The following is a 23,215-nucleotide window of genomic DNA, read 5'->3' as shown; positions in this document are numbered from 1 at the left end:
TTTAAGTTAATAATTCCTACATGAAGTTACCACCAGCAGTGTCATTTTTGAAGGTAAAGAAGGTTATTTCAATGGATAGAAAAATGTCTTTTTTCCATGCATTAAAACTGGGGCCTTGACCAGCCCCCTGTTTTTGCAAATACAGTTTTATTGGAACACAGCCTAACCAATTGATTTGTATTATCTGTAACAGTTTTCATTCAGTAAAGTTCACTAGTTGCAACTGACACAGAAGGTGGCTCACAAAGCCTAAAATATCTACTATCTGGCCCTTTAAGAAACCCAACCCCTGCATTAAAATATTACAATGCTATAGTAAGTAAAATTTTAAGAAAACTAAATGAGAATACAAAAATACAAATGACATGCTTGCTCTGATTCAGGCACTTTCAAGATCATAGTTTATTTATTACTTCAGATAAAAAGATAGTATACATATTAGGGAATCCCTTAAAATTCAACTCTAGAGTTATACACCATCTAGTACTTTTGCAATGAATGTTAACAACAACAACAAAAAAATCTCTAAACACCTGAAAGCCCCACTATTAACATGGACTATGGTAATAAAAAAATTTGACATTTAATTTGTTCAATATATAGTATTTACATTATGAAATCAATGACGTTGATACAATAAACAGTGATAAAGAAATAGTAAAAATAAACTTTAAAAAGCAAAGGTTTATAGTCTGACAATGCTAATTATCATAATCGTATATAAAAAATTAAAACATAGCAGAGCTTTCTGTTACAAATTTCTTAATCCTCTGGGCTGTAATCATTACTTGCTACCAATTTACATGCAACATCTGCTAGGACTGACATTTGATTTTTTTCCCCAAGAACATGTGAGTAGATAAATGACATTTCAGAGCAGACATTAATTTACCTGTAGACAGAAAAAGAAACTCAAGATTGGTACTGGTCACAAGCCTCTTCCCAATAGAAATTATAAAAACAGTAAGATAAAATTCTAAAAAAATCTAAAAAGGGGATGCATAGGCAAAGAGTACCATAAATGGCACAGCTCAAAAATTCCCAGGACCAATCAGACACACATCTTTTCTCTCTCCCTCAGTGATGACAGGTCAATTTCTCCATCAAATAACCATGACTGAAGCAAGTGAGGGGCACCAGGTGTACAACCGATTAAATCTTGCAAAATACTAAGATGGGAGCAGGGGTGGGCAGAAGAAGGGGCAATTTATATATAATTCAAACTATATACAGCATAAATGGAATGCAGCCCATCCCAAACTGGCTCTGTGAAACAACTGGACCTTTATAGTTAAAATTATAACAAGTGTAATAATACAATAGATTTACATGGGAAGCAAAATCCAAGGGGCATTTTATATTAAGTATTTACTGTGCTGTTTCAATTTAAAAATAATTTTGCTAAGTATACATCTCAACTGAAGTCTATGTATAAAACGTCCTAATAGATACAGATATTTACCTTTGGTGAGTTGAAGGCCTTTTTGTGACTTCTGTCTGAACTGTAGGCAGAATGCTAGATGTACATGCACATATGGAGAAACTCAAGCTGAGGTCATCCAAAAGCTGTGCATATGAGGCTGGAGGTACTTTGAAAGTCAAAGTAGACCAGAAACCCAAAACAGGTAACAGTGAAGATGGCAACAGGGAATGGAATGCCAATATGGCAGTAAAACTTTTTTTAAAAACAGAAAGAGGAAGGCCTCTCGTACCAGCAGAATCCTGTATACATACAAAAAAGAAAAAGCCACTCACCATTTTGTAAACAGAAGCCAATTATAGTGTGGGAAAGTACAAATTACAGAAAACCAGAAGTCAACAGAAGAAAAACTACTGGTTTACTTGAGAGAAAGGAGAATGGTTCAACCCGAGCCAAGTTACTTGGTGAATGCTGCCACCACCGCCCACAGAACCTCATTGGTGTTGGCCTTCAGACATTCCACTTCGGGGTCTAAGTCGAGAAGCTGCCGCACTCTCTTGGTAGCCAAATCATACTGCTCATCCAGAAGAGGAGCAAAAGCATTCTCCAGGACGTCCGAGGCATGAGCCAGGTAAATAAGGGCCAGCAAGCGCCTGTCCATGCGGTGAGGGTCATTCACCCATTTGTCAAGAACAGCTTCCTGTACTTTCTTGATGAGGCGCTGCTTAATGTTGTTGTTGGTGAGGGGATGTGTTGTCATGTCAAAAAGTAGGAAGTTCTGTTTCTCTGTTGTCAATACACCCTTTTCCACCAGGTTTTTAGCTAATCGTTCCCGTACATTTCTTAACTGATAATGCAATTTTAATGGATTCCATGTCTCACCTAAACAAAAGATTTCAGAAGTTAGAAATGATGAGCATTATCTGCTAATTTTGCAAAAATTTTCTACTATTAAAATAAACAGTAAAATCTGATTTTGCCCCAAGAGAAACAGAAGAAAATCTGCCATGTTTTTCTCCCTAACTAGACCATGAATCCCTTAAGCTCAGCCAGACCTTTGGATTCTAAGCACCCAGCACATCCTCAGCCACAGGAGTCACTCAGACGACTAAACTGCAAGCAGTCTTCAGACCAGAGTCAGTCACCCTTAGTCTTATGTGGAAATGAGCCAAATATTATTATGTCTGAGCTTCCTTCTAGCTGCTGTCAAAAAGCAGCCAATAGCCAAATAAGAAGTTTTCTATTAAACACCAGTCTGCAACTAGCAGACCCCCCACAAAAAAAGCTTCCTAATTGTTATTCCTGAAACTGCTACATATATACAGCCTACAGAGGTAAGAAAGCCTGTTAGGCCATGCTATTATTTGATACAATATAAAGTTAATTCTGGAAGGACACAAATTTTCACAATTTTAACCTTGCCATCTATACACATTTCCTTTTGAGAGAGAAATATTTAAAATAAAACCAAACAATTTTTCACTAAAGTGGGTTCTTCTTTATAGAAAACTGGAAGGAAATACATCAAAATATTAATCTTACTTATCTTTGGGATTGTGTGTGCTAAACTTTATTTGTGCTTTCTGCATTTTCCAAATGATCTCCAATGAACATGCAACTATTTTTATACTTAAAAAAACTAAAATATTTTTCTAAATTAGAACATGTTAAAGATCAACCACAGGCATCTTTTTTAAATGCAAATGTTGTAAGGTCGAGATTTTGTAATATTGAGAGAAAACCTTCAACCACACTGTCCATTACAGGAGCCATTACCCATATAGAGCTATTTAAATTAATTTAAAAATTCAGCTCTTCAGCGGCACTAGACACATTTCACATATATAATAGTGACACATGGCCAGTGGCTAGACACCACAGGAATAGAACATTTTCATCATCAAAGAAAGTTCTAGCGGACTATCTTAAAATTTTAAGCTGCTATCTTAAAATATATTACCATTCAAATGGACACAGACACAATTATTTTCCTATACTTAACACTAAAGAACACAGGCCTATGATGAAGTAATCATTCCTAAAACTGCCCTCTCACTGTAATTAGAAATCTGGATAAAATATATGAAAAACCTGTTTTCAGACACTAGTCAAAAGCAGCCCAGAACTGTGACACATGAGTGCAGCCTATGTGAGCCAGAAAACTGCCTAAGCTTACCACCTAGAGGCACGTACGTCCCAGGCAGCAGAGCAGGCAGGAAGACCCCAAGCAGAGCACAGCAGTCACATCACGTTAAGGTAGTAGAGATCAGAGTTCAGGGTAGCTAAGGCAGCTGCAATGTGCAAAGCAGACTACTGGAGAAGGGGGATCTACACAGATAAAGAAGTCTAGAAATCAGCAAGGTGTTCCTTGAGTCTTTGGCTGAAAGCTAAGCTACATGTGTTAGGGAGAGAAATTCCACAAAGCAAGGCAAAGAACAACTACCAGAAAGTGAACGATTCCAAGAGTTCAGTAGAGCTGGGAAAAATGTGATTGCCAACTAGCCAGAGAGCAAAGGCCTCACTAAAAACCAAGGACATACAGAAGGAATACTAGAAAATCCGTACCTTAGGTGTAGGGCTAAACCGGTCCTAGAGTATAGACCACCCTAGACCTGCCCTAATAAAGATTAAAAGTGAACAGGCGTGGTAGCTCAAGCCTGTAATCCCAGCACTCTGGGTGGCCCAGGCAGGTGGACCACCTGAGGTCAGGAGTTTGAGAACAGCCTGGCCAACATGGTGAAACCCCATCTCTTCTAAAACTACAAAAAATTAGCCAGGCATCATGGCAGGTGCCTGTAATCTCAAGCTACTTGGATGGGTGAGGCAGGAGAATCGCTTAAACCCGGAAGGCAGAGGTTGCAGTGAGCCGAGACTGTGCCACTGCACTCCAGCCTAGGCAACAAGAGTGAAACTCCATCTCAAAATCTAAAAACAAAAGCAAAAAGATTAAAAGCAAGCTGATCCACAAGTAACTTAGCTGCTTACCAAGACAAAATTCAACACTCTTTAAAGAAAGACCATAAAATTCATCACTTAACATTCACAGTGTCCAGCATCCAAGTCAAAAAAAAAAAAAAAAAATCACTAAACTTGCAAAGCAGCAAAACAGTGACCTAAAACTAGGAGCAACGGGGAAGTCAACAGAAACAGTCCCAGTCTAGGCAACATGGTGAAACTGTCTCTACAAAAATATACAAAAGTTAGCCGAGGCCAGGCGTTGAGGGGGGTATGCTTGTAATCCCAGCACTTTGGGAGGCCAAGGTGAGCAGACCACTTGAGGTTAGGAGTTCAAGGCCAGCCTGGCCAACAAGGTGAAACCCCGTCTCTACTAAAAATACAAAAATTAGCCGGGCATGATAGCAGGTGCCTGTAATCCCAGCTACTCGGGAGGCTGAGGCAGGAGAATCGCTTGAATCCGTGAGGCAGAGGTTGCAGTGAGCCGAGATTGCGCCACTGCACTCCAGCCTGGGTGACAAGTACATGATTCTGTCTCAAAAACAAAAACCCGCAACAAAACAAAACAAAACAAAAACTGCTAGTGTCCTAGTGCAAGTTATCTTAATCTACTTCTCCATTTACTCATCTATAAGGTGAAAGTAACAAATTTATCAAGCTCACAGGGCTATCACGAGGATTAAATGATATATCAAGTTCTTAGAACAAAGTCTAACACATGGTGAGCTCTCAGTAAATGTTAGCTATTTGTGCAGAATAAACATTCTGGCACAATTTAAAGTATTTATAATGTTCTAAGAATCCTGTTAGGTACTGAGAATACAAACATTAGGATATATCTCTAACCTTGAAGGAATTTAAAATCAAGTGAAAGTCACATTCATAATATATTACATATCAGAACTAACTATACTGGCCAGAAGAAAATGGGAATAGGGCCATAAGAACAATATGAACAAAGTGCCTAGAGGGTAAGAAATGATTATGGTTTAATGTGATGGGGTATTTCATAGGAAAGTTACAGAAAAAAAGGATCTTCAAGCTAAATCTTGAAATCCAGCAGGATTCACCATATCCTAAGGAAAGGGAGAGAAGCCTGAATTCCAGGCAAAAGAAACAACAAAGTACATAGGCAGCAGAATAGAATAAGCCCTGGAGTAGAGGCATACATCCTTCAACAGTGTGTAACTTCCATCTTTTTTTTTTTTTTTTTTTTTTGAGACGGAGTCTCGCTCTGTCGCCCAGGCTGGAGTGCAGCAGCTCGATCTCAGCTCATGCAAGCTCCGCCTCCTGGTTCACGTCATTCTCCTGTCTCAGCCTCCCAAGTAGTTGGGACCACAGGTGCCCGCCACCACGCCCGGCTAATTTTTTGTATTTTTAGTAGAGACGGGGTTTCATCATGTTAGCCGGGATGGTCTCGATCTCCTGACACATCGTGATCCATCCGCCTCAGCCTCCCAAAGTGCTGGAGTTACAGGCGTGAGCCACTGCACCCGGCCACTTCCATCTTTTTATAACTGTGTAAACCCAATGTCTCACCAATAAATAACTGCTGTATCTTTCACTAGTATGAGTTTTGCTTTTAGTTTTCTAACGTCAATGGCAGGTGTTAGACAGCCTAAGACACTAGGCTAGAATTGGGTAACTATTGTGTTAAATGACTTAGGGAAATTTAAACTAATGCAACATAAAATAATAAACAACCAAACTTACATAAAAGCCTATTTTAAAAACTACAGTTCAATCCTAAGATTAACTATGTAAAGAATAATTTGTTATCAAAGTATTATCCCCTATCAACTTTAATTTGGTATCACAGACTTAATATGTTTATGTTGTCACAAAACCAAAGTATAGCAGAATAAATGACTCCCAAGCCATCCATTTTTATTTTACCTTCCAAAGTCAAATAGGAAGGAATTCTATGCTCCAGAGACATCTTAGCCAAACAACATCTACTGCCAAACAACGGGGGGAAAACATCAAGAAATGAATTATTCTGAGAGATCTACAGTTAAACTTCTCTTTGCAGCTCTCCACTCCCCTCAAAAAAATACCCCCTACCCCACACACACATCCCTCTAATGCTGCTTTATAATATATTTTTTCTCATGGGAAGTAAGTGGGATTAATAGTTTATGACTACTGTCTCTTATACTGAACTTATGCTAAGGTTTATCCTCACCTTATCCTTAGTTAAAACTTACATATTGCAACCAGTGAAAATTTACACTTAGTAAATTTTACAGAAGTTCCTGTGGAAATTTCCCAATTCCAAAGTATGCTAACTTATAGTTTAATGTTTCTAGTAAAAATGAGAAGAGCCTAAACACAGACCCACCTTCAAATAAAGTATTCCACTTATGACTGGACCTTCCTACTGGCAATCATTTCTGCCTCAAAGGAAGCAATAAAAAGGGAGCTAGCCACCATCTTATCTTGTAGTAATTCCCTGGGAAGAGGGTAAACCCATGTGCTCACTCCAACAAAGAGAGGATTATTCAGATCTCCTCAAGTATTAGAAAAAAATGAAGAAATCTAAAGAGCAGAAAGCTAAAGCTGTATAGGAAATATCCCAAATGTTGTTTAACAGTATTTGTGGTACAGAAAAAGGCACAAAGTAATAACCAAGTGATCAAAGTATCTTGGTATTCCAGAATTTCTGCCTTTTAGAAGAATTAAGTTAAACTAAATCAAAAGAATAAAGTCACACCTGAGTTGAGCATAATTAAGACATCAGCGTAAGTGGGATGGGAAGACAATAGATGGATCTCTGAGAAGATGATGCAATAAAAGTTTGACTAGCTTCTACAGATTTCGCTGCTTCAATTTTTAAAATAGTGAATACTTGTGTTACTGTGATCCAAGCTGTTAGTCCTCAGTCCCTAAATTATTCACCATACATGTGAAAAGACTACAAGTCATACAAGCAAATTTAAAATGTAATTAATCTATTCATATTTACTTTTTTTGTAAAGGAAATTGTGAGAAGTAAATATGGAGAGGAAAAGTTATTTAAAGATTATTCATGTCCACTGCCCAACAATCGCTTCAGTGGAGAATGACATGCTGACAGGTACCTCAATCATTTCACTGCAAAGAACACTTATCTTCCTTGACATTGTGTTACAAAACTAAAAGCAGCTTTGGCCATAAATTTGGCAGTGTAGTGATTCCTTGTGACCAAACTGGTCAACCATGCCTTAAGATTTCAGAAGCTAAAAAATATTCTTAAAGAGTAGGTTTAGCCTGGGCAACATGATGAAACCCCATCTCTACCAAAAAAATATAAAATTAGCTGGGCATGGTGGTACATGCCTGTAGCCCCAGCTACTTGGGAGGCTGAGGCAGGAGGATCAACTGAGCCTGAGAGGTCAAGACTGCAGTAACTGCATCACTGCCCTAAAGCCTGGGTGATGGCGAGACTTTATCTCAGAGACAAAACAAAACAAAATACAGTAGTCTCTCAACTTGCATCAAGTCAAACATATGTATACTTTTAAATTATTAGAAAATGTTGGCCGGGCGCGGTGGTTCACACCTGTAATCCCAGCACTTTGGGAGGCCGAGGCAGGCGGATCACGAGGTCAGGAAATCGAGACCATCCTGGCTAACACAGTGAAACCCCGTCTCTACTAAAAATGCAAAAAATTAGCTGGGCGTGGCGGCGGGAGCCTGTAGTCCCAGCTACTCGGGAGGCTGAGGCAGGAGAACAGCGTGAACCCAGGACGTGGAGCTTGCAGTGAGCCGAGATCGCACCACTGTACTCCAGCCTGGGCAACTGAGCGAGACTCCGTCTCAAAAAAAAAAAAAAAAAAAAAAAAAACAAAAAACAGAAAATGTTTAAAATTTATTAACAGTCTTTTTTGTTTGTTTTGTTTTTTTTGAGACAGCCTCTCGCTCTGTCACCCAGGCTGGGGTGCAGTGGCGCGATCTCAGCTCACTGCAAGCTCCACCTCCCAGGTTCACGCCATTCTCCTGCCTCAGCTTCCCGAGTAGCTGGGACCACAGGCGCCCACCACCACACTCGGTTAATGTTTTGTATTTTTAGTAGAGATGGGGTTTCACCGTGTTAGCCAGGATGGTCTCTATCTCCTGACATTGTGATCCACCCACCTCGGCCTCCCAAAGTGCTGGGATCACAGGTGTGAGCCACCGCGTCTGGCCAATAGTTTTAACATGTATACATGTACAGTATAAATAATAATAAAATGAGCCCCTGGCTATCCTCCACCCCAGGTAAATAAACTGTTCTTTATTAAAACATTCCTTGGCTTCTCGGCAAGGAATCCCTCTGAACAAGTACATTTCTTTCTTTGCATTTCATTCTTACCCTTCAAAGGCCTAATCTAAGTTTCATTTCCTCTTGTAATTACTAAAGTTCCCAAGGATTTTTCCTTTCTCTGAACTACTGAACTTTCAGAGAACCACACTGTCAAACTCTCATCTGTTAAATTATTAGATGTATAAACTGTTCCTCAAATGGATTTTCAGATTCTTTCAGTCTGGGAGCACCTTTTAAATTTCATAGCACACATGTCGATAACTAGTGCAGCAACTAGTGTTTGATACCACACTGCATATTGAAGCAACAGAAAATGTTTAAAAATCTAAAATCAGCAAGCTAGCCAAAGAACTGTATGCCTAAATATAGTAAAAATGGTAAAAGTTACCTTATATATATTTTACTACAATTAAAAAATCAGCAAGCTGGTATCTTGATACTTTCAATTAGGTGAGTAGTAGATATTTTTTCTTTTCTTCTTTTTACATGTTATTTGCCAGGAGATATTTTCTTATTTTCTTAACTTTAAAAAAATGTCCTTTTTTTCCTTCTCCCACTCTGGATTCTGTTCCTTTATTCTGAAGTGGCAGCATTCCCAATATATGTCAAGAGCAAGCAACTCAAGTGCTACAGGCAATGTTCTGGCATCAATAGCCAAGCTAAAACTCACAGGATATTGTTTTTTAAAGAACCTTGGTAAGTATTAGTCTCACATTTTACCCAAATTTCTAATCCAAATAGACACTGTTTTGCAAAATCCTAACTGTATTTATATACTTGTGAGAAAAGCTTTTAGACTTCTCATCTTTTCACTGCTTAATCAAGTGGGGACAGTGCAACAGCAGCCAAAGGTGAGAACCAAGTTCAATTAGCATTTATATTGATAAGCTTCATTTACAAAATGTTACTTAACAGTTAAGTGTAAGATGGATTTCAGAACAGGAAAGTGAAGGCAAAGCCCACTCTACATTCCACAAAAAGAATCTTTAGCACTGTAACACATCTGCCAAAAAAAATTCACCACAACTTTGAGAAACCCTTCTTTTGGTCAGTTGGGAACCAAATTACAAATTCTAATTTGCAACACCAGAAGCAGTCATGGGCCAACACTGGCAGCATAACATGAGAAAGATCCAAAGACTGGTTAAGCCAATGCTCTCTAGACAATGTACAAAATGATCCATCACAGTATAAACATTATTAGCAGTTCTATTTTTATCTTAAAACATTATGTTTGCTAATATTTAACATATAGAGTTGACATTAACGCCCTGAGTCTGTTAGATGGCTGCATGTCACTACCAGGCACACATGAGAAGCTAACTCAGAAAGCACTGACAATGTGATGGGTATTTGTGATAATTAAGTGAATTTGCTGGTAATATCATCTAGTTTAAATCAAACAAGCCCTCATCAAACGGGCAAAGTAATTTTAAAAGATTCTTGCAAAAGAAATTACAACTGAAGACAACTCTAATAAGCATAAAGGGGGGAAAAGTGTAAGTCAGAGTTACTCTCACTCAATGAGATAAAAAGGAAAATTATAAGAGCTACAAGAGTGTTATCCAACAAAAATGCAAATTTATCAAGAATACGTTTATGTTCTCTACCAATAAGAAAAAAGAATGAACCTTACCCTAAGTGTAAAGTGCCCATTAATTTAAGCCTGTTAGCTAAAAATGGAGTGTGTGTACTTAATTTTTAAATAAACAAATAAATATAGGCTGAGCATGGAGACTCATGCTTACAGTCCCAGCGCTCAGGGAAGCCTCGACGGAGCACCACTTGAGGCCAGGAGCTCAAGACAACCCTGAGCAACACAGCAAGGTCCTATCTCTACAAAAAATAATGTTTTTCTTGAGATGGGGTCTTACTCTGTCACCCAGGCTGGAGTGCAGTGCCATTATCTTGGCTCACTGCAACCTCTGTCTCCTAGGCTCAAGCAATTCTCCCACCTCAGCTTCTCAAGTAGCTGGGATCACAGGCATGTGCCACTACATCTGGCTAATGTTTTGTATTTTTTGGTAAAAACAGGGTTTCACCAGGTTGCCCAGGCTGGTCTTGGAACTCCTGAGCTCGGGAGATTCACCCACCTCAGTCTCCCAAGGTACTGGGATTACAGGCACGAGCCACCATGCCTAGCCAAAAAATAAAATTTGAAAAAACCTAGCGAGGCATCGTGGCACACACCTGTAGTCTTAGCTACTCCAGAGGCTGAGGCAGAGGCTATAGATCACTTGAGCCCAGGAGTTAGTTCAAGGTTACAGTGAGTTAGGATCATGCCACTGCACTCCAGCCTAGGCAACAAAGTGAGACCCTGTCTCTTAATAAGAAAAATATTTATATATAAACAAAATCAGCTGGTCCAAGTATAGCAGTTATTTACAGCTAACTGATCACAGGTAGATTTCTTTGTTCCCTCCCACTCACACTGCTTCACTTGACTAGTAGTCCCCCAACCCCTAAAAAAACCTGTTTTACTGACAGAAGAATATCCTCATAATAGGACTTTTAGAAATCCTGAGAATATCCCCATAATAGGACTTTTAGAAATCCTGCTTATCTATAAGAAAACTCACATCATGTTAATATACAGATAACTTTAATATAAATGTCATAGTCCTCCACACTATCAACCAAACTTTCACATACTCCTCCCTAAGTTTGCACTTCCCTGTCTCCTTGAAGTTAGGGGAGACTGTGTGATTTGCTCTGATCAATGAAATGTGAACCACATGTCATTTCTAAGCAGAAACTTAAGAGCCAGAGTGATGTGCTATGCTATTCCTCCTTTCATGACAGTGACTGATGCTGCTCCAGGTGGTGGTGGCTCCATCTGCCTGGCTGCCAGAGTGAGGATGAGGTAGCCTGTGACTGACTTACAGCCTAAATGAGAAATGAATGGTTGTTTTAAGCAACTGAGGTTTTAGGGTTTGTTACCACCACAGCTTAACCTAGCCTATCCAGATTAAGGTAGCATGTGGTAATTTTGATAAAGAACACAGGAGCTCTAAGAAAAGAATATTAGCTTCTCATTCTGTATCTATTCAGTATTGTTAAAGAGAATGAAATTTTATAAAAACCATTACTTCTTCACTCTATGACTGATAACTTTCAAGTGTGCCTAAATAACTAAACACGCTTCTGGCTATGTTGTATAGTTCCTTTCTAAAGGATTTAAACTTTTACATAATCTTTTAAACAGAAATTGGTTTTTGGTTTATTCACAGAAGCTTACCGCTAAGTAATTCAATCCAGTTCTGGACCGTTTCTGGAGGCTGAGTTTCCTTAACATGCTTCAGAGCTTCATCAAGAAGAACATCCCCTGTTGGAGCATCCGACTTACAGATTACCTAAAAAGAAAGCAAAAAGAATGAAAAGATGCACTGATGCCTTTTCTGACTTGATCTCATTAAATGAAAACCAAACAATTACATAAATAATTCATTATGCTTAAAGCCTCAAGCGTTCATGTAATATCGAAGTTCAGATTTTAAAGTACTTTTATGTTAAGGAAATCCAATACTTAACCTAACCAGATTAGACATAATAATGAATGAAAATTGGCTGGACTCAGTAGCTCATGCCTGAATCCCAGGGGGAGGCTGAGGCAAGCAGATCACTTGAAGCCAGGAGTTCAATACCAGCCTGGCCCCACATGGCAAAATCCTGTCTCTACTAAAAATACAAAAATTAGCCGGGTGTGGTGGTGCACACCTGTAATCCCAGCTACTCGGGTAGCTTAAGTGGGAGAGTCATTCGAACCCAGGAGGCAGAGGTTGCAGTAAGCCAAGATCACGCCACTGTACTCCAGCCTGGATGACAGAGTAAGACTCTGTCTCAAAGGGAAAAGAAAAGAAAGCTATTAGCCAGGCATGATGGCTCACTCCTGTAATCCAAGCACTTTGGGAGGCCAAGGCAGGTGGATCTCCTGAGGTCAGGAGTTCAAGACCAGCCTGGCCAAAATGATGAAACCCCATCTCTACTAAAAACACAAAAAATTAGCTGGGCATGGTGGCGGGTACCTTAATCCCAGCTACTATGGAGGTTGAGGTAGGAGAATTGCTTGAACCCAGGAGGCGGAGGTTGCAGTGGGCCGAGATCGTGCCATTGCACTCTAGCCTGGGCAACAAGAGCAAAACTCCGTACCACCCCCCCAAAAAAAAAAAACAACTACTGTGCAATAATTAGTAAAGCAACATGCTAGGACAGTTTATACTCACTGGCTCTTTTCATCAGTGAACCTTGGACTATGTGATACAGAAATTCATTTAAGCAGTATTATTAGTTCCAAAAATAAGACTAAATTATAATTAAGGATTCAGTACAGGTTGAACATCCCTAATTTGAAAATCCGAACTCCTTCAAAATCTGAAACTTTTTGAGCACCAACATGCATCCATTGGAACATTCTGGATTTTAAATTTTCAGGTCACGAATGCTTAAGTATAATACAAATATTCCAAAATCCAAAAAATTCCAAAATCTTAAACATTTCCGTTCTCAAGCATTTCAGATATAGGGTATTCAACCTTATATTATAAAGGTGGTATTTCACATCAGTGAAGAAACAAATTTTTAAATACATGTCATTAAAACTAGCTAACAAATTAGGAGCAAAAATTAAGACTTGGCTCTTCTGAGATTATATTGCAATAAAAGATAAAGATTTAAATAGGAAATATAATTTTAGAGGTAAGAAAGGTTTCTTGGTTCCTTTTTTTTGGAGATGGAGTTTTGCTCTTGTCACACAGGCTGGAGTACAGTGGTGCAATCTCGGCTCACTGCAAACCTCCACCTCCCCAGTACAGGTGATTCTCCTGCCTCAGCCTCCCGAGTAGCTGGAATAATAGGCATGCACCACCACGCCTGGCTAATTTTGTATTTTTAGTAGGGACGGGATTTCTCCAAGTTGGTCAGGCTGGTCTCGAACTCCCAACCTCAGGTAATCCACCTACCTCGGCCGCCCAGTGTTGGGATTACAGGCATGAGCCACTGCACCTGGCCCTGAAAGGTTTCTTTAAAAATTGTCCCCACTAGCAGAAAGCTTAAAGAAATTATCAATAGCTTTGATTACATAAATTTTTTAAATACTGCAACTTTTTTTTTAAAAAGCTACGCTGAGGCCAGGGGCGGTGGTTCACTTCTATAATCCCAGCACTTTGGGAGGCCAAGGTGGGTGGATTACCTGAGGTCAGGAGTTTGAGACCAGCCTGGCCAACATGGTGAAACCTGGTCTCTACTAATAATACAAAAATTAGCCAGGTGTGGTGGCACACACCTGTAAACCTAGCTACTCGGGAGGCTGAGGCAGAAGAATCGCTTGAACCCAGGAGGTGGAGGTTGCAGTGACCCAAGATTGCACCATTGCACTCTAGCCTGGGTGACAAGAACAAAACTCTGTTTCTAAAAAAAGGCTACATTGAGATATAGAATCCATTTTAAAAGTGGAAAAATCCAGAGGGAGGGATGGAAGGGAAAATGTTACACTGCTTTAGACAAGTATTAGATCCCTATAGCCTTCATTCACGTTGTTGGCTAAGCTATAAATTTCTAGATAAAATTCCACAATATCAAAATTAAATCCATTGTATTATTTTATAATGTTAGCTCTTTAAATGTTATAAAATTTAACATTACTTTTTTTTTTTTGAGATGGAGTGTCGCTCTGTTGCCCAGCCTAGAGTGCAATGGTGCGATCTCAGCTCACTGCAACCTCCACCTCCTGGGTTCAAGCAATTATCCTGCCTCAGACTCCCAAATAGCTGGGATTACAGGTGCACACCACCACACCCGACTAATTTTTATATTTTTAGTAAAATTTTGTATTTAGTAGAGAGTTTCATCAAGTTGGTCAGGCTGGTCTTGAACTCCTGACTTTGTGATCTGCCCACCTCGCCCTCCCAAAGTGCTGGAATTACAGGCATGAGCCACCGTGTGCAGCCAATTTAACGTTACTTTTAAAATGTGATAGTCCTCTCTTAAACTTGTCCTCAAAGTGTCCTTTACTTTGTCAATTTATAAAAAATTAAAAATATACATAATCTACCTCTGTGACATCATAACCAATTGAAATATAAAAACACAATACAAGCCACAAATCTATTCTTAAATTTTCTAGTAGTTATATTTTAGAAGGAAAAAAAGGCAAAATTAATTTTAATATTTTGATTTAACCAAATACAACCAAAATATTAATATACAATAAGTATTTTTAAATTGAGGTATTTAATATATTTTTCCATACTAAAACCAAAAATCCAGTGTATTCAGTATATGTTTTTTATTAACACCATGTGTCAATGTGCAGTAGTCAAATTTTAAGTGCTTAAGTGTCTGGCTCATAGATGTATGTAGCTAGTAGCTACCATATTGAACATACAGACCATTTTCATCATCAAACAAAGTTCCATCAAACAGTGCTATTCTAGACCATGCTTTCAGTAAAGGGTGAGAGAGCACAAAAAAATAAAGCAGAGCCTCAAGAGAAAAAGTTACATCTAAATATTGTGGCCATGCCACCACTTCTTACAACCCACTCATTCCTTTTATTTATTGCAATTTGGCCTCAGAGCTCGCCCACACACATCCGTTTGCAACAGATCTTATGTCAGGGACACCATAGCCTGGGTACAGGTGAATCACTTTTTCTTATGAAGTTCTATCCCCTAAATCTTCCTCAAATGTATCACTTTTTCTCCATCACCTTGCCATTATAGTCAGCCTTCCGTATCTATAGATACTACCAACTGAGGATCAAAAATATTCAGGAAAAATAATACAAATTTAAAAACACAGTGTAACAATTGTTTACACAGCATTTACATTGTATTAGGTATTGTAAGTCATCTGGGGATGATATAAAGTATAGGAGAGGATGTGCATAGGTTATATGCACACACTACAGCATTTTATATAAGAAACTTGAGCATCCACAGATTTTGATATTTGAAGGGAGTCTTAGAACCAATCGCCCACAGATACTGAGGGACAACTATATTCTAGTCTGCCTAATCAGGTTGTTTTTCACTTGGATTAATATAAGCCTCTTAACTAATTTCCCTAAACTAGTTTTAGCCTTTTCAATCCATTCTCCTCACTGATCTTTCTAACAGGGAAATCTTACCATGGCATTCCACTGCTTCTGCTTACAACTTGTCAGTGACTCGAGTTAGTTCTAAATTTCTTTTAAAAATTCAGTAGTAGGTGTGGTTCACAAACATGTTCTATTCAAACATGTAATTTTTATTTAGCTTCTTTTTTTGAGGGGATGGGAGACATTTCTAAATATAAATAATCAAGGATAACATGTGAAAGAAAGCTTCCAACACAGAAAAGACCAAAAAGAGAAAATAAGAACTCTGAAGAAAGAGACATAATACAGACGAAGGAAATTTTCAAAAAAGGTGTCATATCCCCAGAAGTCTAAAAGAAGGTATTACACCCATAAAACAAACTACGATTTTTAAAAAGGAAGCTCATGGAAATCAAAAACACAAGAGCCACAATAAAATCTCAACAGAAAGGTTACAAGACAACTCTTTAAGAGTAGCCAAGGTAGTCCCAGCTACTCGGGAGGCTGAGGCAGGAGAATGGTGTGAACCTGGGAGGCGGAGCTTGCAGTGAGCCAAGATCGTGCCACTGCACTCCAGCCTGAGCTACAGAGCGAGACTCTGTCTCAAAAAAAAAAAAAAATAGTAGTCAAGAAGTCCATATCCAATTTAGAGTTCTAGAAAAATAGAGGGCAAAAGACATAAGAAATACAAGTTTTCAAAACCAAAATATACACATTTCCAGACTGAAAAAATTAATGCATAATGAATTTAAAATGACCCATATTAAAGCATATCGTACAATTTCAGAACACCTACAAGGATAACAGAAGATCCCAAATGCTTCTAGAGGAAAAAAAATAACAATAAGATTGAAAAATCAGAAGGAGCCCTGGCACACTAGCTCACACCCGTAATCCCAGCTCTTTGGGAGGCCAAGGCATGAGGATCACTTGAACCCAAGCGTTCAAGACTAGTAGTCTGGGCAATGAAGTAAGACCTTATGTCTAACAAAAATGTTTTTTAAAAAATTAGCCCGGAGGCTGGGCGCAGTGGCTCACGCCTGTAATCACAGCACTTTGGGAGGCAGGTGGATCATTTGAGGTCAAGAGTTCGAGACCAGCCTGACCAATACGGTGAAACCCCATCTCTACTAAAAATACAAAAAAAAAAAAAAATAGCCAGGTGTGGTGGTGCATGCCTGTAGTCCCAGCTACTAGGGAGGCTGGGGCAGGAGAATCGCTTGAATCCGGGAGACGGAGATTGTAGTGAGCTGAGATGGCACCAACTGCACTCTGGCCTGGGTGACAGAGCGACACTTGGTGTCAAAAAAAAAAAAATTAGCCAGGCATGATGGCACATACCTATGTAGTCCCAGCTACTTGGAAGGCAGAGGTTGCAGTAAACCAAGATCATACCAACCACCCTCCAGCCCGGGAAATGGTGTGAGACTCTGTATCCGGAAAAAAAAAAAAAAAGGGGGAAAAGAAAATCAGAAGGGTACCAGATTCGAATAGCAACTCTATATACTAGAAAACAATGGACTGGGCATGGTAGCTCACACTTGTAATCCTAGTACTTTGGGAGGCCCAAGGCGAGGGGATCACTTGAGCCCAGAAATTTGAGAGCAGCCCAGGCAACATGGCGAAACCCTCTACAAAACATACAAATATTAGCTGGGTGTGGCAGCAGACGCCTGTAGTCCCAGCTACTTGGGAGGCTGAGGCACGAAAATCACTTGAACCAGGGAAGCGGGGGTTGCAGTAAGCTGAGATCACGCCACTGTACTCCAGCCTGGGTGACAGAGCGAGACTCTGTCTCCAAAAAAAAAAAAAAAAAAAAATTGCATGAATGGTGTTCTTTCCTACAGAACTATTATTCTCTATAGCTTACCAATCAAGAAGTGTTCAGCTCTGACCTAAAACTTTTAGATTCATTAGGACACTGATTGAGGAAAAAACCTAGCTTTGAAACACCATGCTCAAGAAACACAATGACAAACCAAAAGAAAATCAGTCTTGAATATTTGAGATTGAAGTTTAAGTTAAATTACCTCTATTATACCAGAGAAGCACATACACAGACCTTCACAGACAGGTATCTGAAAAGTACTCATAATCTGATGAAAAGATCAACAGCCTATGCATAAATTGCACAGTAACACTTTTGAGTTTTTAATGTCAAATCTTTCAAAATCATGGCTTTTAAAAGCAGCAAATGAAGTCTAGAATCTTTCTGAAGATGTAAGATCCAGTGGCCAGTTACCTTAATAATGAATTACATTATTCATTGTAGGTACAAAGAACCAGAAAACCAAGAATGCAAAAAAAGATATGGAAATACAATTGAATAAAGACAACTTTAATATCAACTTCCACTTTCATTTTTGAAAGCTATTAGTAAAAGCATACATTTTTAGTACAACCTCTTTAAAAAGAAAGTTACTCAGCACTCCTCTTACCTTTCTTGTTAATAGACTTTTACGTCTCATTCCACAAGCCTCTAGTTGTAACCTTCCTCTCAATGCTAATTCAATTAACATACAGCCACGTAATCCAGATGATATACAGTCATTCCAAAATGATGTGTAACCCTATTAAAAGAAGAAGAAATAAAACAAAATAGCTAATTTACCTTGAATTCACAGTCAAAAACAAATATTCTCAGCCAAAGTCCTATTTGGTGCCTTTTACCTTTCTTGTATTTCTATAATAATATACTGAAAAAACACAATTAACATAAATTATTAATCGATAATTTTCAGCGGCTTATCTTTCCACCACTTATTCTTATATACAAACAACAAATAACTTTAGAGGTCAAAAGTTTAGAAATATAACTCACATTTCACTAAGCTGTGTGTTTATTAGGTTCTTTCAGAACCCTGCAAACTCCAAGGAATACTCAGTTAATCTCAGATTATAGTGATTTATTATATGTGGACAAGTTAAGAAGCTCAGGGAAAGGCAACCTAGCCAATTTAGCTTCACAGAGAATTAGAATACCATCCATTTATTGCTGTTTAGGATAAAACCACAAGGTTAATCCGAGTGCTTTGGGAGGCGGAGCCAAGACGATGGCTTGAGCCCAGGAGTTTGAGACCAGCCTGGACAACATAGTGAGATCCTGTTTCTATAAAAAAAAAAAAAATCAATCAGCCAGGTATGGTGGTGCACACCTGTAGTCCCAGCTACTAAGGAGGCTAAGGCAGGAGAACCACTGTGTCCAAGAGTTCAAGGCTACAGTGAGCAATGATTACACCGACACACTGCAGCCTGGGCAAAACTGTGAGACACTGTATCTTAAATACACACGCTGTTAATTTTGTAAGAATATATTGGGCCCACAAACAAACAGATGGCTATATGCCTAAAATTCTGAATAATAAACAGTATAACAATCAGATCGGCCTCAAGAGACAATGTAAGGGTAGCATCCATGGCGGAAGAACAGCCAGACATAAGGAGGTTGATAGACACCAAGAGATCTGGGATACTGGTCAAGTAGACATCACCAGATGAGGTCAGGGCACTGTAACAGCAAATAACTGGAGTTGTTCAAATTATAAAACCACAAATCTTGGCAGCAGGGTTGCCAGCTATCAATTTAACATACCCAGTTCTCATGAGACAGCAGAAGCTATAAATAATTCTCATTAAGGCTCAGAACAGGTAACATAATTTTGGTAGAACAGGCCAACTGAATCTCTGAAGAATGGAGGGCCCAGGATTAAGGAAGGCCTGGCCCTCACCTCTGGCACTTTTCCAAGGTCAATCCTGGCAGTTTGCCAGGCCAGAGTAGTGAGCTTGTATTTCAGAAGATGACTGACCACTGAGGTCCATCAAACTTCATTTTTGATACAAGGAGTTAAATTCGCCTCACCAAGCCACCACTTCTGAGAATGTGACCTTTGGGAAAATAACAATTTAGATTAAAGGAGGCACAAGGGGATAAACAAAAACATCAGTATTAAGAGATCAATTTAAATGTGAGGTAGAAGAAGCAGACACTGACTGGATTTTAGGGAATCATTTTAAAATTAGTGTTGGAGCCTGATCAAATGAAGATCAGCAGAGATTTAGCAAAATGGCTAATAATACCAGTAGTTTATAGAGGTTAGGTAAAATGTGTGGCTTCTGTGTCCATGAAATTAAAGCCCTATGAAGCCTGAGAATGAATTCCACATGAAATTAAAGTTACAGATATCTGGCTTTGACTGGCCAGGACATATAGACAGAGTTCCTAAGTGAGCCTCTACAAACTGTAAACAACAAAGAACACCTCATAAAGCAATAATGGATGTGAACAGCCCTATAGCCTGCAAACTCCAGCTGAACAGTACCTGGAAGCTTACATTTGATAGCAGAGAACTAAAATATGTCTCAATCTCAAATGCTCCTCTAATGGCATACCCAGAGATATTAGCAAAATGGGGTCTTTAATAACAGACTTCAGAGATCTAAATTTAGTGAATGGCTTTAGGCATCATCACTGAAAGACACAGGCTTAAACAGAATTGGATTCACATGGGAAAGTAGAAGAATGGGAATGGACAGTTCTGTACCACAGCTTCTGGGACTCGTCAGCAATATTCCAAAGATAAATGAAGCCAACAAAGACACACCAAGCAACAGAAAAGTCCAGTATGTTGACACCCTCCTGCTAAAATCCATGTTGTAAAAGCAGGATCAAAAATTAACCAGAATGTGGCCAGGCACAGTGACATACACCTGTAATCCCAGCACTTTGGGAGGCAGAGGCAGGTGGATTGCTTGAGCCCAGGAGTTCCAGACCAACCTGGACAACATGGTGAAACCCCGTCTCTACCAAAAATACAAAAATTAGTCGGGCATGGTGGCACCCGCCTGTGGTCCCAGCTACTTGGAAGGCTGAGGTGGGAGAATCACCTGAGCTCAGGAAGTTGAGGCTGCAGTAAGCCATGATCATGACACTGCACTCCAGTCTGGGTGACAGGAGTGAGACCCTATCTCAAAAAAAAAAAAAAAAAAAAGATAAAATATGTGGGGAAGGTTAGTAACTGGCAGTATCAAACAGCTTATGATTGTAGTCATAATTAGTTCCCATGTTCTAAAATATAAGGTTGTGAGAGGGCAGAGACATCCCAAGTAGGGCTGGGCCATATACTACCAGATCTCCATCTGCCTGACTCCCTTTATTCTTTTAAGTGGCTCAATTTGAATGGTAGAAAAGGGTATTGTTTATTAAGCCCCCTAAAACTGCAAACACTGAGAAGAGTTCTCACCATTCGAGTTAAAAGATACTGTTCTGCTCTTAAGTGTCTACTTACCCAAAAGATTTTTGTTAAGAAGGAACTCATTTTGGCGACCCAAAATGAAATGTAATAAAAATATTTTGTAAAAAGATCGTAAGAGGGATATAACCATAAGTATAAGACCTTCCTTATATGTTATTAAAAACATTTACAACATGGGAAAATGCTCACAATATATATTCTACATAAGAAACAGATAAAAAATTATATTATCTAAAGCAGAAATGTCCAATCTTTTGGCTTCCCTGGGCCATATTGGAAGAATTATCATCTTGGCCCACACATAAAATATACTAACACTAATGACAGCTGATGAGCTAAACAACAACAAAAAAAACATGTTTTAAGAAAGTTTACAAATTTGTGTTGGACCAGATTCAAAGTCGTGGGCCACCTGTGGCCAACAAGCTTGATCTAAAGTGTAGTCTTATTTTGAAATTATATAAATATTAATACATATGTATATCATAGGTTTGTATTTACAAAAACTTATAAATGTCCATATCCTTTGACACAATTCCTTATGGGTCTTTAGTTAGAAAATACTGTGCACAAAAATATATGTACAAATATACTGATCACATCATTATCACAAAACACAGAAACAATCTAAAAACAAAACACAAAATCTAAAAACACAAAAACAATCTAAAAGCAAAAAATAAAAAGGGAATAAACTCAGTGTTTCTCAAACTTTCCTGACGTTGAAGCATTTTAATTTACAGTATACTTTTAACAGCCTACAGAATATTTCAATTCTATGAAAATCAGTTTTAAAAACCCTGGTGCCGGAGGCAGAGCTTGCAGTGAGCCGAGATGGCGCCAATGCACTCCAGCCTGGGCGACACAGCAAGACTCCGTCTCAAAAAACAAAAACAAAAAAAACAAAATAAAAAATTATCCGGGCGTGGTGGCGCATTCCTGTAATCCCAGCTACAATGGAGGCTGAGGCAGGAGAAGTGCTTGAACCCAGGAGGCAGAGGTTGCAGTAAGCTGAGATCGCATCATTCCACCCCAGCCTGGGCAACAAGAGAGAAACTGCATCTCAAAAAAATGAAAACATGAAAAAAAGAAAGGTGATTGTACTTGCCAAATCTAACTGGACTAGGATGAACAAATTAAGTCTCCCTCCTGAGTATCTGAACTTGCCATACTGAATCAGTTACATGGGCATGCACTGGAGCTGTACTGGTTGTGTGGATTCAGAAGCTACTGGCCATTGGGTACAAATGCAAAGAATGAAGGTAACAGAAAGGAAAACAAGACATATGCAGAGTAGAAATGAGAGAGGATGCAATGTGAGACAAACCAAGACATACAGAGAGGCAGACAGACAGGCACACACACAGAGTAGCATGTTTGTTGTTTTAAGCTGCTATGTTTTGTTACGCAGTAAGATAACTAACATAGTGGGTGCCCAGGGCTGGCAAAATGGGAAAAGGGGGAGGTAATGGCTAAAGGGTATGAGCTTTCTTTTGAAGTGATAAAAATATTCTAAAATTGATTATGGTGATGGTTGTACAAATCTGTAAATATATTAAAAACCTTGAATTGTACACTTCAAATGACTGAATTGTATGGCATATGAATTATATCTCAGAACTGTTACAAAAAAAATTCTATAAAGTCACTTCTGAAATCTTACATGAAATTTGGATTATGTCAATAATTAAGACTCAAAAAGTTCTTGACAAAAATAACTAATCAAGAGAATGAAGGTGACTTCAGGTAAAAGCAGATTAAAAAGACTAGACAATTGGCTGGGCACGGTAGCTCACGCCTGTAATCCCAGCACTTTGGGAGGCCGCCCGAGGCAGGCACATCACGAGGTCAGGAGATCAAGACCATCCTGGCCAACATGGTGAAACCCTGTCTCTACTAAAAATACAAAAATTAGCTGGGCGTGCTTGTGCGTGCCTGTAATCCCAGTATTAAGGAGGCTGAGACAGCAGAATCACCTGAACCCAGGACGCCAAGGTTGCAGTGAACCGAGATCACACCACTGCACTCCAGCCTGGGCAAGAGTGAGACTCCATCTCAAAAAAAAAAAAAAAAAAAAATTCCAAAAGCTTGACAGCATAGTTGGCAAAAATGAGGGAAATAGGCACTCTCATACACTATGATGGGAATGTCAAAATGACACCACTTTTACTGAGGGAAATTTGGGGACCTAGAAAAATCACACATAGATTTACCCTTTAACATGACAA

The 23,215-nt window shown here is 39.0% G+C and overlaps 1 protein-coding gene across 1 annotated transcript in view; it reads right to left on the bottom strand.

Moving 5' to 3' along the window:
• Positions 1-373: 373 nt before the first annotated feature.
• The window catches only part of GOLPH3 (golgi phosphoprotein 3), a 54,403-nt gene continuing 31,561 nt past the window's right edge, over positions 374-23,215 (bottom strand). Inside the window, exons 2-4 of the mRNA XM_007961292.3 lie at positions 18,174-18,305; positions 11,899-12,013; positions 374-2,302 (exon numbers count right to left, since the gene is read on the bottom strand). Of these exons, the coding sequence (XP_007959483.1) occupies positions 1,878-2,302; positions 11,899-12,013; positions 18,174-18,305 (672 nt within the window). The 3' untranslated portion in view covers positions 374-1,877. The remainder of the gene's footprint in view (positions 2,303-11,898; positions 12,014-18,173; positions 18,306-23,215) is intronic.

This window comes from Chlorocebus sabaeus, chromosome 4, assembly GCF_047675955.1.
Source record: "Chlorocebus sabaeus isolate Y175 chromosome 4, mChlSab1.0.hap1, whole genome shotgun sequence".
In the NCBI taxonomy this organism is placed as follows: domain Eukaryota; kingdom Metazoa; phylum Chordata; class Mammalia; order Primates; family Cercopithecidae; genus Chlorocebus; species Chlorocebus sabaeus.
The sequence above is the reverse complement of the archived record's forward strand: the minus strand, read 5'-3'. Positions and strand labels throughout refer to the sequence as shown.